Source organism: Procambarus clarkii, chromosome 26, assembly GCF_040958095.1.
Source record: "Procambarus clarkii isolate CNS0578487 chromosome 26, FALCON_Pclarkii_2.0, whole genome shotgun sequence".
In the NCBI taxonomy this organism is placed as follows: Eukaryota; Metazoa; Arthropoda; class Malacostraca; order Decapoda; family Cambaridae; genus Procambarus; species Procambarus clarkii.
In genome coordinates this window covers 21,175,566-21,190,638 of record NC_091175.1, presented here as the reverse complement: position 1 = coordinate 21,190,638, position 15,073 = coordinate 21,175,566, and the positions used below count along the sequence as shown (strand labels likewise).

At 43.7% G+C, this 15,073-nt stretch overlaps 2 protein-coding genes across 3 annotated transcripts in view; one reads left to right on the top strand and one right to left on the bottom strand.

Annotated features, from left to right (window-relative positions):
• Nucleotides 1-10,093, bottom strand: part of tko (technical knockout) — a 38,678-nt gene extending 28,585 nt beyond the window's left edge. Inside the window, exons 1-2 of one of the 2 annotated variants that reach the window (XM_045740250.2) lie at nucleotides 9,951-10,093; nucleotides 5,177-5,239 (exon numbers count right to left, since the gene is read on the bottom strand). In XM_045740250.2, coding sequence (XP_045596206.1) covers nucleotides 5,177-5,237 — 61 coding nt within the window. In that variant the 5' untranslated portion in view covers nucleotides 5,238-5,239; nucleotides 9,951-10,093. Of the gene's footprint in view, nucleotides 1-5,176; nucleotides 5,240-9,801; nucleotides 9,859-9,950 lie in introns of those variants that run through there. The other variant, XM_045740249.2, reaches the window with a different exon arrangement.
• Nucleotides 10,094-10,147: 54 nt separating this feature from the next.
• Nucleotides 10,148-15,073, top strand: part of LOC123756863 (STING ER exit protein) — a 29,616-nt gene continuing 24,690 nt past the window's right edge. The window contains exon 1 of the mRNA XM_045740248.2: nucleotides 10,148-10,303. The gene's annotated coding sequence lies outside the window, so the exon portion shown is untranslated. The remainder of the gene's footprint in view (nucleotides 10,304-15,073) is intronic.

Below are 15,073 nucleotides of genomic sequence, written 5' to 3'. Positions count from 1 at the left end.
GGGGAACTGCCAGATATTTGGAAAGCAGCTAACGTAGTCCCGATATACAAGAAAGGGGATAGACAGGAGGCACTGAACTACAAGCCAGTGTCCCTAACCTGCATACCATGCAAGCTGATGGAGAAGATTGTGCAAAGAAAGCTAGTGGAGCATCTGGAGCAAAAGAACTTTGTAACACAGCATCAACATGGGTTCAGGGATGGCAGGTCCTGCCTCACAGGATTACTTGAATTCTACGACCAGGCAACAAAAATAAGGCAAGAAAGAGAAGGGTGGGCAGACTGCATATTTTTGGATTGTCAGAAAGCCTTTGATACAGTACCACACAAGAGGCTAGTGAAAAAGCTGGAGTGAAAGGGAAGGTACTCCATTGGATAAAGGAGTACCTAAGCAACAGGAGACAATGAGTCAGTGTGAGGGGTGAGGTCTCAGATTGGCGAGACGTTACAAGTGGAGTCCCGCAGGGGTCAGTCCTTGGACCTATACTGTTTCTGATATATGTAAATGATCTCCCAGAGGGTATAGAATCGTTTCTCTCAATGTTTGCCGATGATGCAAAAATTATGAGGAGGATTGAAACAGAGGATGATAGTAAGAGGCTACAAGATGACCTAGACAGACTGAGTGAATGGTCCAACAAATGGCTGAAGTTCAACCCGAGTAAATGCAAAGTAATGAAACTAGGCAGTGGAAACAGGAGGCCAGACACAGGATACAGAATAGGAGATGAAGTACTTAATGAAACGGACAGAGAAAAAGATCTAGGAGTTGATATCACACCAAACCTGTCTCCTGAAGCCCACATAAAAAGAATAATGTCTGCGGCATATGCGAGGCTGGCTAACATCAGAACAGCATTCAGGAATCATTCAGAATCTTGTACATCACATATGTAAGACCAATTCTGGAGTATGCGGCCCCAGCATGGAGCCCGTACCTTGTCAAGCACAAGATGAAGCTGGAAAAAGTCCAAAGGTATGCCACTAGACTAGTCCCAGAACTAAGAGGCATGAGTTACGAAGAAAGGCTGCAGGAAATGCACCTCACAACACTAGAAGACAGAAGAGTAAGGGGAGACATGATCACTACCTACAAAATTCTCATAGGAATTGACAGGGGTAAAGATAAACGGTTTAACACGGGTGGTACGCGAACAAGGGGACACAGGTCGAAACCAAGTACCAAAATGAGCCATAGGGACATTAGAAAGAACTTTTTCAGTGTCAGTAGTTAACAGATGGAATGCATTAGGCAGTGATGTGGTGGAAGCCGACTCCATACACAGTTTCAAATGTAGATATGATAAGAGCCCAGTAGGCTCAGGAATCTGTACATCAGTTGATTGACAGTTGAGAAGCGGGACCAAAGAGCCAGAGCTCAACCCCCCGCAAGCTCAATTAGGTGAGTACACAGGAAGCAGCCCTACTAGGTAAAAGGGCATCAGGGTGACGGAAACTACCCATCTGTTTCAGCCGGCTGCGGGGATCAAACCCCGGTCCCTTGGTCCACGAGTCTAGAGCGCTGTCCACTCAGCCACCACTGTGTACAGACCTAGTTGTGCTTGTGGGGGTTAAGCTCTGGCTCTTTAGTCCCACCTCTCAACTGTCAATCAACTGGTGTACAGATTCCTGAGCCTACTGGGCTCTATCATATCTACATTTAAAACTGTGTATGGAATCAAACTCTACCACATCACTGCCCAATGCATTCCACCTGAGGAACCTTTCACACACTCACAGCTTCCCGACAAGAGAGAGCAAGCTTAGCTTAGCTGCCTACACCCACACATGATGTCAGTAAGGTGGACAGCCTGCCTGCTTTCCTAACTCTCACTGTATTTCCCATTTCTAAACTTTCCCTTCACCTGTGCTTCTCCCATCGAAACTTGTTCACTGCCCTCGATTCACAACCAATACCCCGTCTCCGCCGTGTAACTTGTCCCCTCAATTCCCTGCCTTGCAACCTCTCTGATCTTGCAACCCCCACCCCCTTTTACAATCTCCTCCCACCCTTCTCTACCTCCAGGTCACAGCTCATCAGAGCCAAATCCTCACAGCTCCCAACCCTACCATCTCTGATTTACATGAAATTTGATAGGATGTTTAAAGTACACGATCATATATATATATATGCAAAATTGTAGCCCTCAGTAATGCATGACATTCATACAGCAGGATTGCCATTGTGATAGCAAAAAATGCAACACTTTTGCACCTTGAAAGCTCAAAGAAACAAAAGTCATTACTTTGCTTCTAATTAAGGTAGAACCTACATGCTGAGGTAGAACTGCCACATGTGAATAGTGAAGAAATGATATGTGACAACTGCAGGAAAAGATTAAAAGGGATGCCGTTAGCGAGGAAGGCCGAAGCACATCAGTTGATGAAGAAGTGACATGGAGATGAACACATACAGGACGTAACCAGATATACAGTCATTAAATAAAAATTGTAAAGCGTGTTGGAGGAAGAGAATGAAGGAACATACTGAGGAATTTGACAAGTGCTGATCCACCTACCGAGACAACCTGATTGTGCTCGAGTGACTGTTGACAGTCATATGACTAGCTGTGAAGTGTGTGGACTGATAACTTTGATGACTGTGGCTGGACTGAGTGACTGTGACTGAGTCCAATGACAATACATTTCAGTTGTCAGTGAAGTGATTGTGACTGCAGACAGCACTCTTAACCCCTACATTGTGCACAACATCCTTAGATGTTCGACCCATGGTGCACACACCATCCAGAGATGCTTTAGGTACCCTGTAACATTAGAAACTCCTGTGGGTGCACATGGTTCCCAATCAGTGCCCAACAAATTAAGGGTAACCCACCATGCTCACAGGTGGTTAGTTTGAAGGACGGAACAGTAACTCCCAACCCAGTACTGTGACATTTTTCACGAATACATATCACTTACACAGGACAAAATTAATGACAATCTTGCACCCGAGTCTGTAAGTGACTTGGCGATTCCGATACCGACCTGCCCGTTTTTGAACGAGATGTGATGACCTCATTCAGAACTGATTGTTCGATGCACCCAAAGTGACATGATTTTGTTGACATTTTCCTATGCTCAAAACTATTTTGGAAAAATTTCCTTTGTGTATATAGATAATGCCCCTGTAACCCTTGTGCAGTTCAAGGGTTAAACTAGGTAAAAACACAAGAGGTGTGAAGACAGGTCAGTATTCTTTAATTTACACCAGCCCAGGGTCGGCCAGCAAAGTGCTGATTGGCCATCTCAATATTGTAAACATCATATGATCGGTATTTATAAAACAAGTACTGTACTTAAAGTATTTTAATTTAACAAATTGGCCATGGATTCTTATTTTCGTTGCTACTGAATAACTACTGTACAACTGAAGCTCTAGCCAAACTGGTGTTCTCATGCTTTTAGTTGATACTGTACTAGCATTCATTCCTGACAAAAAATATTTAATATGCTCCATATATGCTCCTGTAAATATTAAAGGTTCAAGCAATTTAATTCCCTTCTTTTTCAGCATTAAGAGGTAAGTTGATAAACACCAACTTATGGGTATTTGATCAACTAGGCTGTAATTACTACATCAGCTGCATCCAGCAATGTCCAATAGCTTGGTTAACCAGGAAGCATGGTCAGAGATCTTTGAAACTATTAACAGCTTTGGCATCCACCATCTTCTCACTTGTTCCAACTGTCTACCACTCTGTTTGCAAAAGTAAATTACCCGGTATCTAATATTTTTTCGGCACCTTTGTTTCCTTAGTTTGAATTCGTGTCTTCTTGCTCTTGAAGGTGCAGTTTTGAAAAATTATTCTTTGTCAATTTTGTCAATTCCTGTTACTATTTTGTACATAGTAATCTTATCACCACTTTTTCTTCTATCTACAACCTTTGGTATATTTAACACCACTGACCTAGTAACTCTTGTTTTTCAGTTCCAGAAGCCATTTAGTTGCACGTCCTTGTACTTTTTCCAGTTTAATGATGTGCTTCTTTATATATAGGCACCATACAACCTCTGCATATTCCAATTTTGGACTCACAAAGGTTGTGAATAATTGCTTTAATATTTTGCTATTCAAATATTAAAAAGAGATTCTGAAGTTAGAAAACACAGCATAGGCTCCTCACACAATGTTCTTTATGTGGTCCTCAGGTGACAGTTTTCTATCCAAAACCACCCCTGGAGCATAGCTGGAGAGTATTTTGGGAGTTCTTCTACTCCCTGAGCCCAGCCTGAGACCAGGAAAGATCTTTAAAGCCTTTTCACATAATTTATAAATTGTGTGTGGCTTATTTTCTCCTATTCCACATTCCATAACATGGCATTTATTCACACTAAATTCCATCTGCCAAGTGTTGCTTTATACACTTATATTTCAACCCATCCTCTTGATTAGATAGTAATTTTTGTAACTATGTGCACCATAATACAAACATTGAAGTACTAAGCAATTTGATAGTAAAACTTGGTACTATTCACTTTATAAGAGTCCAAAAAAAAATTAAGCTAAAAAGCAAACTTAAATATTCTTAGGTCTAGCATAGCACACATGTACTATATTAGGCCTCAGATAGCGTGTATTTGGCCTAAGAAGGTTAGGTTACGTTAGTAACCTAAGTTTCTTACGTTAGTGTAGGTTGTCTTTGCAACATAAATACGAAACTGTTCCGGTTTGTCCAACTTCAATAGTACAGATTTTAACTTTCTAATTGCATTGTACGTTTATACAGTATACTGTATGTACTAGTCCAGCAACCAGGAGGCTTGGTCGTCAACCAGGCCACGGGGACGCTAAGCCCCGGAAGCACCTCAAGGTAACCTCAAGGTAAGGTACTATGGTCCTCATTATTACTGTAAGTACAGTACTGTATGACCCAAACAGGAAGATGGCTGCTTATTCTGTCCAGGTCATCTTGAAGAGCATGATAATCATCCAAGCTTCTTATCTTCTCTAGTAGTGCCAATCCTTAACTATTCACCCCTGTTCACCCAATAGTAATTGGGTACCTGGTTGTTAACCGATTGGTGGGTCTTATTCCAGAGAAAACTAGTAGGGTAAAGATTACCATGAGATATGGGAAGCAAAAGCTCTCAACCTGCTAACAGGTGTCAGAAGTCATCCACTCCTATACCTACAAGTGAAGATAAAAACAAAATATGTAAGCTCCATACTCACCTCTGGTGATGGTAGTCAAAGACAGCCTTGATAAAGCTGTCCCTAGGTTTCTCAGTGCCATTCCTTTATAATGAAAAGTACAATGTAAATACTTTATGGAAACAAAACATCTACTTCTATAAATTGTACACAGTATAGCTAATGTAACCTATGACTAGTGATACATCCAGTTATACTTGTCTAGGTAATGTGTATATCCCCTTTATACTATACGAAAATTAACTTGCAGCTGTTAACATACAGTTCACTGGAAGCTTCACATAAATAGAACCCAGACGATTCCAACCACTAAGCTAAACAAAATTACATGGTATGCATGGTCTACAAGTAGATCAAATTACTTAAATTATAAAGTAGGTTTTCAACTTAACTTGATTTGCATCTTGGTATAAAAACCATTACATCACAATAAAATAGTTTTTGTTTACAAATTATTAAAACTACAGGTATAGTAACAAGCAATTATGCACTTGTTTGACATGCATTATATACATATTTGACCAACAAAATACTGTACTGCTTGATGGGGTTCTAGGAGTTCTTCTACTCCCCAAGCACGGCCCGAGGCCAGGCTTGACTTGTGAGAGTTTGGTCCACCAGGCTGTTGCTTGGAGCAGCCCGCAGACCCACATACCCACCACAGCCCGGTTGGTCCGGCATTTTTTTAGAAAACAGTCTAGTTTTTTCTTGAAGATGTCCACAGTTGTTCCGGCAATATTTCTTATAGTCGTTGGGAGGACGTTGAACAACCGTGGACCTCTGATGTTATACAGTGTTCTCTGACTGTGCCTATGGCACCTTTGCTCTTCACTGGTTCTGTTCTGCATTTTCTTCCATATCGTTCATGACTCATGACTCTCAAAGATCTTCCCACTAGGCCTTTGAGAGTTATGAGCACCTCCTCCTAGAGACGAGAAGCAAAATCTGGTCCACTCAAAATAGACATGGGAGTCTGGGACTACTAGATCAAACCAGGCCAAGGGGAAGAAACACCAAAAGAGTAGTGGCCCAAAACAAGCAACTTCAAAGAAAAATATTGGTAATTCTGCCAAACTATGTACAGTCCCACCCACTAGTTACACTAAATCATCAGAGGGCTCCTGCCAGCTGACTACCTCACACATGCACTGCCCAAAAATGATCCAAGACACCTTGGAAGAGAGGAGGGGCAGAAATGAGGAGCCATCAGAAAGAGTTTTTTATTTTTATTTCATTCAACACTTCATAGATTTATGGGAGGGCTCACCCAAGTGGCTTCCTGGTGGCTCCCGAGATATCTCACCAACACAAAGAAAGCAGGGGTTATCAGGGGAAGAGGAAGGAGGATCCAGTAACTCAAAAAGAGAATCAGCAGCAGGTCATCCAAACCAATGCCACCCAGGTGCTGTCGAAGAACATACATCCAGTTAGAATACCAAATCTCAAGTCTGAAGCTTTTGCCACGACACTGTATTAGCAAAGAAAGTGGAACAAGCTGCAAACTTGTGATCATGGGTGGCTAAATTTAACCACCTGGGACAACTGGGCCTTGGAACAAGGGACCAGGGATAGAAGATTGACAAACACAGCATTATAAAGGGCACCCTGCCCATTTACTATCCCAAAACTAGCAAAAGCATTCTCCAGGATGTCCCCCAATATTATTGCTGGATAAGACATCTCTTATGCCTTCTTTTTTCATGCGCCAGAGTCCTTCAAGTGAATCCTATTTTAGATATTCAACAGCAGCTAGTCTACTGAGGTCATTCCTAAGATCTGGATTCGGACCTAAGATCTAAGATCTCTCCTTTTTTTTTTTTTGAAGCCAAGCAAAAGGCACAACATTATTTTCTTCATACAACTCCATCAGCCTCTGTCCATGCCTGGGCAAGGTCCAAGGATGCTTGCTGCATCATCGCCTCATCTGGTGGTTGGAATGTTTGGATCTGCTTCTGGCCATGAACAATTTTCATTTTTCCCCTCTTTGCCTGATTTAATCTAATACTGTATTCCCAGACTCCCATGCCTCTACTGAGTGGACCAGATTTTGCTTCTGGTTTCTAGTAGGCAAGACTCACTAGGGCTTTGTCTCACTAGGATTTTGTCTCTAGTATCTGCCTGCTGTAGCATCAAGGAAAGGTAAGGTAACTGTGAAGAGAAAGTGCTAAGCCCTTATAACTACAGTATACAACATATTGGCTGTAGTACCACAACATACCACAAAAGCTCATCCTGCACTATCCTCATCTCTTCTGCAGTGGCCAATCTCTCACTGAAATGAAGGCCTGATTACAGGGGGGGACAGTTTCGGCCTTCAAGGAGTGAGCTGACCACAGGGCCCTTGCTACAAGTCCCTCGAAGAGTACCCTCATGTGTTTTACCAAGAGATGCTGCCCTGTCCTCCCACATATTGTAGTCCAGGGCCAGACCCTGCCCCTGGTCTCGTCGTATCAATGGCTGGGTATGGTGCTTGATGCCTCACACCTCACATGGGAGCCACACGTGAGAAATCTCTGAGCTTCGTCTTCGCCAGGTGGACATGAAACACCTTGTGGGGACAGTTTGGGGTGTCTCTAGGGACTCCCTGCTATCCCTATATGCAGTGCCCATTGAGAGCAGGCTCATCTATATATGCTCAGCTTATGGGTTGGCCTGTTCTCTGTTGGACCCCCCATCCAACAAACGGCTCTCCTCACTGCTTTGGGGGCTGTGGTATCCTCACCGATTCCAACTCTCTTTGCCGGTGCTGGGGACTGTACCTCTTCACATGGCACATCAGTAACATGAGTGCCTGCACCTTCACACACTGCTGGAGTGTTACCCCCCTTTGCTTACTTTCCTGCGGTTGAGACTGGTGCATAGGCTTTGGAGGTTGGGAACACCCTGTATCAAGGTATCATTCTTCCCATTGGCTAGAACTGGCACCATCTCCATCAGTATCTTCTCTTCCATCATGGTATGAGGGCCAGTTTGTGGTTAGCTTAGAGTGTTCTTGCCTTCCCCCTTCCCCCCCCCCCACTCCACAAGTCTACATATGAAGGTCGGGCTACCTTTCTCCCTCTTAGAGCTATCGAATACTCGTTACGGGGGGTCTCTATCTATCAATTTACACACATGGTTCCCAGTCCAAAACCCCATCTCCTCCACCTCTGCAGTGGTCTACTTCTTGGGGTCGTCAATATTCGACACTTGGATGCTTCCTCCAGACCATGGAAGCCTTGAAGGAGAGCTATTTGCTCTCCTGAAAGCCCTCCAACTGCTCTGTCTGGTATCACCTTCCTGTGAGGTGGTGTTATATATACTGCAAGTTGGCCCTCCATCTCCTGGCTTCCAGGCATTCCTTGATCTTCTAATGACTGATGGAGGGCCATCTAGGTAGAGCTATTGTGTTTTCTGGAGGGGAACGTCATAGTTGATGCAGCAGTGTCCTTGGCCCATACCTCAGCCCCCCCCCCTTCCCTGGAGGCCCTCCCGATGGAACCTCGGGAATCATTCCGCAGGCTCTGTCAGGCGGTGCTCACAACTCTGATTGCGATTCCAGTCCACACATCACACCTGCAATGGTGCTACTGAATCTCCTAGTCCATGGGGGTAGACATAGGGACCATAGCATGGATTGCCATTATCACTCACCTCAGGGTATGTCTCACCTGGCAACCCATCTTTACTGTCTGGGTATCTGGGATTTGCCAGCTTGCACATGGTGCCTCAGTCAGGAGACCATCAAGCATTTCATGCTGCACTGTCCTCAGTACTACTCAGCTTGGGCCCACCTTAGGCCCGGCCTGTCCTAGATTTAGATTTCCTGCCTCTCGCTTCCAGTTTTCCTTCATGGCCAAGGCCTGGATGAAGATACTGTATGTGGCATGCAGCCCTCCGCCACATGTTTCACTACTTGCAAGCCCCACACAAACAACGTGTGACCAGCCCAGCTGGACCTGCGAGCTCCAGCTGGTTCTTTGGATTCCTCCAGCTTCATCTGGAGTGATGGGGGTGCAAGCATCCCTTTACTGGAGCCACCCCCTAACCTTACATCAACAACAACCACCTCATCTTGGTTGCCTAATGCTAACATTTGTATTTACAACATGAAAAAATTCTTGCATTAAGCAATCATTGTAGACCTTTGATTTGATTTTGGGATGCAGTGGCTGTCTGGCTCTGGCTTCACCAGGAGGCAGGCCTGACAGGGCATGGTTTTCCCATTAAGTGGGTAGATATTTTATCGTAACGTCTAAAACAATATTTTTTCACTGCCCAAAGAGGACACCCAATGTATATTTCATCTGAGGTCACAAGGTATCATCAGATAGTTTCCCAGCTTAACCTTGGTGCAGAGTGAAGATCTTATACCCACCTCACTGGAAGCCAGGACCCACTGGACCCATGCTCCAAAGCACAGATTTCTATTACAAGGTTACTGTTTTTGTTTATATTCACCTAAAATGGTAATAGAATTATAACGCTCGTGCCCTCGTAGACCATAACCATAAACCACCACCACCATTCGTCTTCCAAGGACAAAGATGGCAGAAATTAAGTTGACCTTGTTATTGCATAAACGACTTCTTGCAGAAGCCTATACCTGCCCCAACCTCGTAGAATATAGGCACAAACAGAGTAAATGAGGCGACAGGTGTACTGACCTGGGCAACCGGTTGGCCTCAAGCTCATGAGCCGAGAACCACCATAACAATGGGATTCACTTATCAAGCAGATTAGGCAAACTATTTACGAATTACCTAAACAATTGTCAACTATATCAAGAGAATTTATGATTATAAATAGTTTATACCTTGGTGTGATGAAAGTACTTGGCAGTTTATGCGAACATTAGAGACTGATGTAGTAGAGAGAGTCGTGTTGATATGTGATCAGCTGGAGCCTCCCACCTTTACAAAGTCATAACCCTACCTCAACATCAGGCACTCTACTCCTCTCTAGTACACATTGTTAATTATAACGTGTCTCCGTATACCTTACATTAGATTTCTTGAAGTCAATAATGTGTTCGAAGTAAAAAATTTGGGGGGGAAGGAGTAACTTTATAAAGATGTGTTCATTGTTGTGGTAACTGGCGGAGGACTCGTGTGTGGCTGTGTCCCTGGGGCCTGTAGTTACCTACACTACACCTACCATCAAGAAAAAGTAATTACCTAAGTGTTTACTATGTGTGCCTGCAGACTCGAACTATTAGCTCTTGGACTCCGTCTTTCTAACCAATCTATTTTTACTCTATGTCTACTACATATATTTCTCTCCAACACACACTGGCTGGGAATGGAAGAACTCTCGAAACTCTCTCCAAGTATGCTTTATGTATTCACATTTCCAAGAAGCAGCCCATAGCAGCTGTCAAACTCCCAGGTACCTATTTACTGCTAGGTGAACAGGTGCATCAGGGTGAAAGAAACTGCCTATTTGTTTCTGCCTCCGCCTGGAATCGAACCCTTGTCATTTGAACTACAACCCCCCAAGCGCTCTCACTCAGCCGTGAGTGACAGCGGCCTCCATAATATACTTAGGTAAGTGTAATTACCTAAGTGTAGTTACAGGATGAGAGCTACGCTTGTGGTGTCCCGTCTTCCCAGTACTGTACTCTATCATATCATATAACACCTTGAAACTACTGATGATTTTGGCCTCTATCATCATCTCACTTGTTTCAACTGTCTACCTCTGTTTGCCAAAGTAAATTTTCTTATATATCTTTGGCAGCTTTGTTTAGTTTGTTTAAATCTATGATCTCTTTTTTTTCTTGAAGTGTTCCTTCTCCAGTTTGTTGATGTATTCACCTAGTTGTGTTTCCGGGGGTTGAGCTTTGCTCTTTCGGCCCGCCTCTCAACTGTCAATCAACTGTTTACTAACTAATAATTTTTTTTTTTCCACAATACACACACACACACACACGTGGAAATAGGGTGGAAAAGTGGAAACAAGGAAGACCCCCTTAATTATAGACCTGTATCATTGACAAGTGTAAGTCAAAATATTGGAAAAAATAATTAAAACTAATTGGGTAGAACACCTGGAGGAAATCGATATAATATCAGACAGTATGGTTTTCGATCTGGAAGATCCTTGCTCAGTTTTTATGATCGAGTCACAGAGATTTTACAGGAAAGAGATGGTTGGGTTGACTGCATCTATCTGGACCTAAAAAAGGCTTTCGACAGAGTTCCCCATAAGAGGTTGTTCTGGAAACTGGAACATATTGGAGGAGTGACAGGTAAGCTACTAACATGGATGAAAAATTTCCTAACTGACAGAAAAATGAGGGCCATAATCAGAGGCAAGGTATCGGATTGGAGGAATGTTACGAGTGGAGTACCACAGGGTTCAGTTCTTGCACCGGTAATGTTCATTGTCTACATAAACGATTTACCAATGGGAGTACAGAATTACATGAACATGTTTGCTGATGATGCTAAGATAATAGGAAGGATAAGAAACTTAGATGATTGTCATGCCCTTCAAGATGACCTGGACAAAATGAGTATATGGAGCAACACTTGGCAAATGGAATTTAATGTGAATAAATGCCATGTTATGGAATGTGGAATTGGAGAACATAGACCCCACACAACCTATAAATTATGTGAGAAATCTTTAAAGAATTCTGACAAAGAAAGGGATCTAGGGGTGGTTCTAGATAGAAAACTGTCACCTGAAGACCACATTAATTAAGAACATTGTGTGAGGAGCCTATGCTACACTTTCTAACCTCAGAATTGCTTTTAAATACATGGATGGAGAAATACTAAAGAAATTGTTCACGGCTTTTATTAGACCAAAGCTGGAATATGCAGCGGTTGTATGGTGCCCATATCTTAAGAAGCACATCAACAAACTGGAAAAGGTACAACGACATGCCACTAAGTGGCTCCCAGAACTAAAGGACAAGCGCTACGAGGAGAGGTTAGAGGCATTAAATATGCAAAAACTAGAAGATAGAAGAAAAAGAGGCGATATGATCACTACGTTCAAAATAGTAACAGGAATCGATAAAATTGATAGGGAAGAATTCCTGAGTCCGGGAACTTCAAGAACAAGAGGTCATAGATTAAACTAACGAAACAAAGCTGCCGGAGAAATATACAAAAATTTACTTTTGTAAATAGAGTGGTAGACGGTTGGAACAAGTTAAGTGAGAAGGTGGTGAAGGCCAAAACCGTCAGTAATTTCAAAGCATTATATGACAGAGTGCTGGGGAGACGGGACACCACGAGCGTAGCTCTCATCCTTTAACTACACTTAGGTAATTTCACACCCCAGGAAGCCGCCCGTGACAGCTGACTAACTCCCAGGTACCTATTTACTGCTAGGTAATAGGGGCATTCAGGGTGGAAGAAACTTTGCCCATTTGTTTCTGCCTCGTGCGGGAATCGAATCCGCCACAGAATTATGAGTCCTGCGCGCTATCCACCAGGCTATGAGGCCCCTACGAGGCCCCATGTGAGGACTCTTGTGTGGCTGTCTGGTCCCTGGCCTGTGCTGAGGACTTGTGTGTGGCTGGTCCCTAGCCTGTGGTGAGGACTCGTGTGTGGCTGGTCCCTAGCCTGTGGTGAGGACTCGTACGTGACTAGTCCCTAGCCTGTAGTGAAGACTTGTGTGTGGCTGTCTGGTCCCTGGCCTGTGGTGAGGACTCGTGTGTGACTGTCTGGTCCCTGGCCTGTGGTGAGGACTCGTGTGTGATTGTCTGGTCCCTGGCCTGTGGTGAGGACTCGTGTGTGGCTGTTTGGTCCCTAGCCTGTGGTGAGGACTCGTGTGTGACTGTCTGGTCCCTGGCCTGTGGTGAGGACTCGTGTGTGGCTGTCTGGTCCCTAGCCTGTGGTGAGGACTCGTGTGTGGCTGGTCCCTTGTCGTGACGCTGAACCCCGGTTCATTCCGAACACAGCGATTACACAACACATAACGCCTTGCCTCAGCAACCGTTACTACCACCGTGTACTCCTACACACACCAGACCCTTGAGGCGTACCACTAGGTTTGTACTGGAACACAATGAATGAACATACGGAAGGTATTTAAAGGCCGTCGGGTTTTGTCATTTAATTACAAAGAATAGACTCTGACAAATAATAATATATTAATTAACATACTCTATTAGGTCAATACACTTCCAATACCCATAGACCACTTGACCTCCGCGATCACCACCCACACTCGTAACTTCCGCCTAAGTCCCTAATACGGAATGATTACTACAACGCTCCACACCCGGTTAGTCTTACATTCAATACTCACATACTGCAGACTTAACTTGGTCACTAAGATCACAACAGGCTCTCGCATAGCTGTCTGCTACACTTCGCTGCTGCCACAAACGGGGATCCAAAGGACTTGCTAGTTCAACCTCCACAATCAGACTGACTCCCGCCAACCATGGCCTCAATCATTTCACCACGCCTCTTGAGGAAGGTATAATCCGATTAACCTTATCCCTAGAGCGGTAACCTTGTTCCTAGAAGCCTGACGAAGAATAATTCCTCTTTCCAGGAATTATTAATTTGGCTAAACAGCTTCGGTCTTAATCCATTGACCTTTCTTAGATATGTGATCCATAGTCTGTCTACTTACATGTACTTTCAATCATCATTCGTTAAGTGTTGTAGTAATGATCCTCTAGCTAATAATTCCTACTAACTTGTGGATTACAACACCACTCCCCTCCTTAAACACGCATATGTCCCCATATGCATCATTGCAATGGTTCCATTAGTGCAAGGACCTGGAGGATGCACCCACCATATGTGTACAACTAAAAAATCATCCAATAAGTTCATCATACACACAATGAAATAAATTAAAATTTTCCCCGACATGACTCACAACACTTCTCCAACATATACATTATATTCACATCATAGCACAGGTAAAATAGTCTGAAATAATTTTTCCCATCTCCAACAATGCACATATACCTAAACTGCTGACATATAATTACATACAAACATAACCATAAAATTACATGGACCAGAATGCTGGCACTTAAACAGAAATGACACTAGTCATTAATATATACACAACACATATATATCTAAGGTTCTTCATCCTTAGTAACAAGTTAATAATTTAACATCTTGCCCTGTACTGTTAACATAAGGGCTTACAATGATCACACAATGTTGCACTGGCCTCCACAATTGGCAGCATCACTTCTCTTGTCTTCGTGTCCCATGGTTGCTAGGTCATAGATCCTCCATGACCCAGACAAAACCCAGGCTGTCCAGCCTGGTGAATGTTGTCAATGTCCCATCGTTGCTCTGAGGTAACGTGATCCTGGCCTCCAGAGCAACGGAGATTCCTACCCCAGGGTCATGTTCCCTTGGGTCTGTGCTGACGTCTCGTTCCAGGGCACCAATCCCAGAACGCTGTAGATCCCTCACAGCTCTCTGGTCTAGGCCCATCCGCCCAGAGTGTGTCCACCTGTATTCACACCTTCCCGACCGCTGTACCTGCAAAATATTCCCTCGGAGCCCCCTGGCTCGATCCCATTATTACATAACCCCCTCGGCTCCTTACTCTCTCCCCGTATATAGCCTGAGCGCAGCTGCAAAACCATTGCAGCTGGCCCTTATCCCTGCTTTGATGTCAGGGGGCGAATTTCGCCTATAACGTCACGTTGGCTTCACTTCCACCCCCCTTTTTTTTTTTCTAGAATAACTGCGTGTAGCCTCATAGGTTCCCTTCTACTCTACCTGAAGCTCTGTGACATGATCCCGGGGGACCTTCTCATGCCTAACACTCAGTAATGGTGCCGATGAGGTAATATACAGTATATACATACACATACATTATCACAATAAATACCTCATTAAAATAATTTCACAACTAATGTCACTAAAGCATCATACTGCCACTGGCTCGCTTCTAGTGAGATTCCTGTAACAACTTAATTAATGAGAAATTAGTATA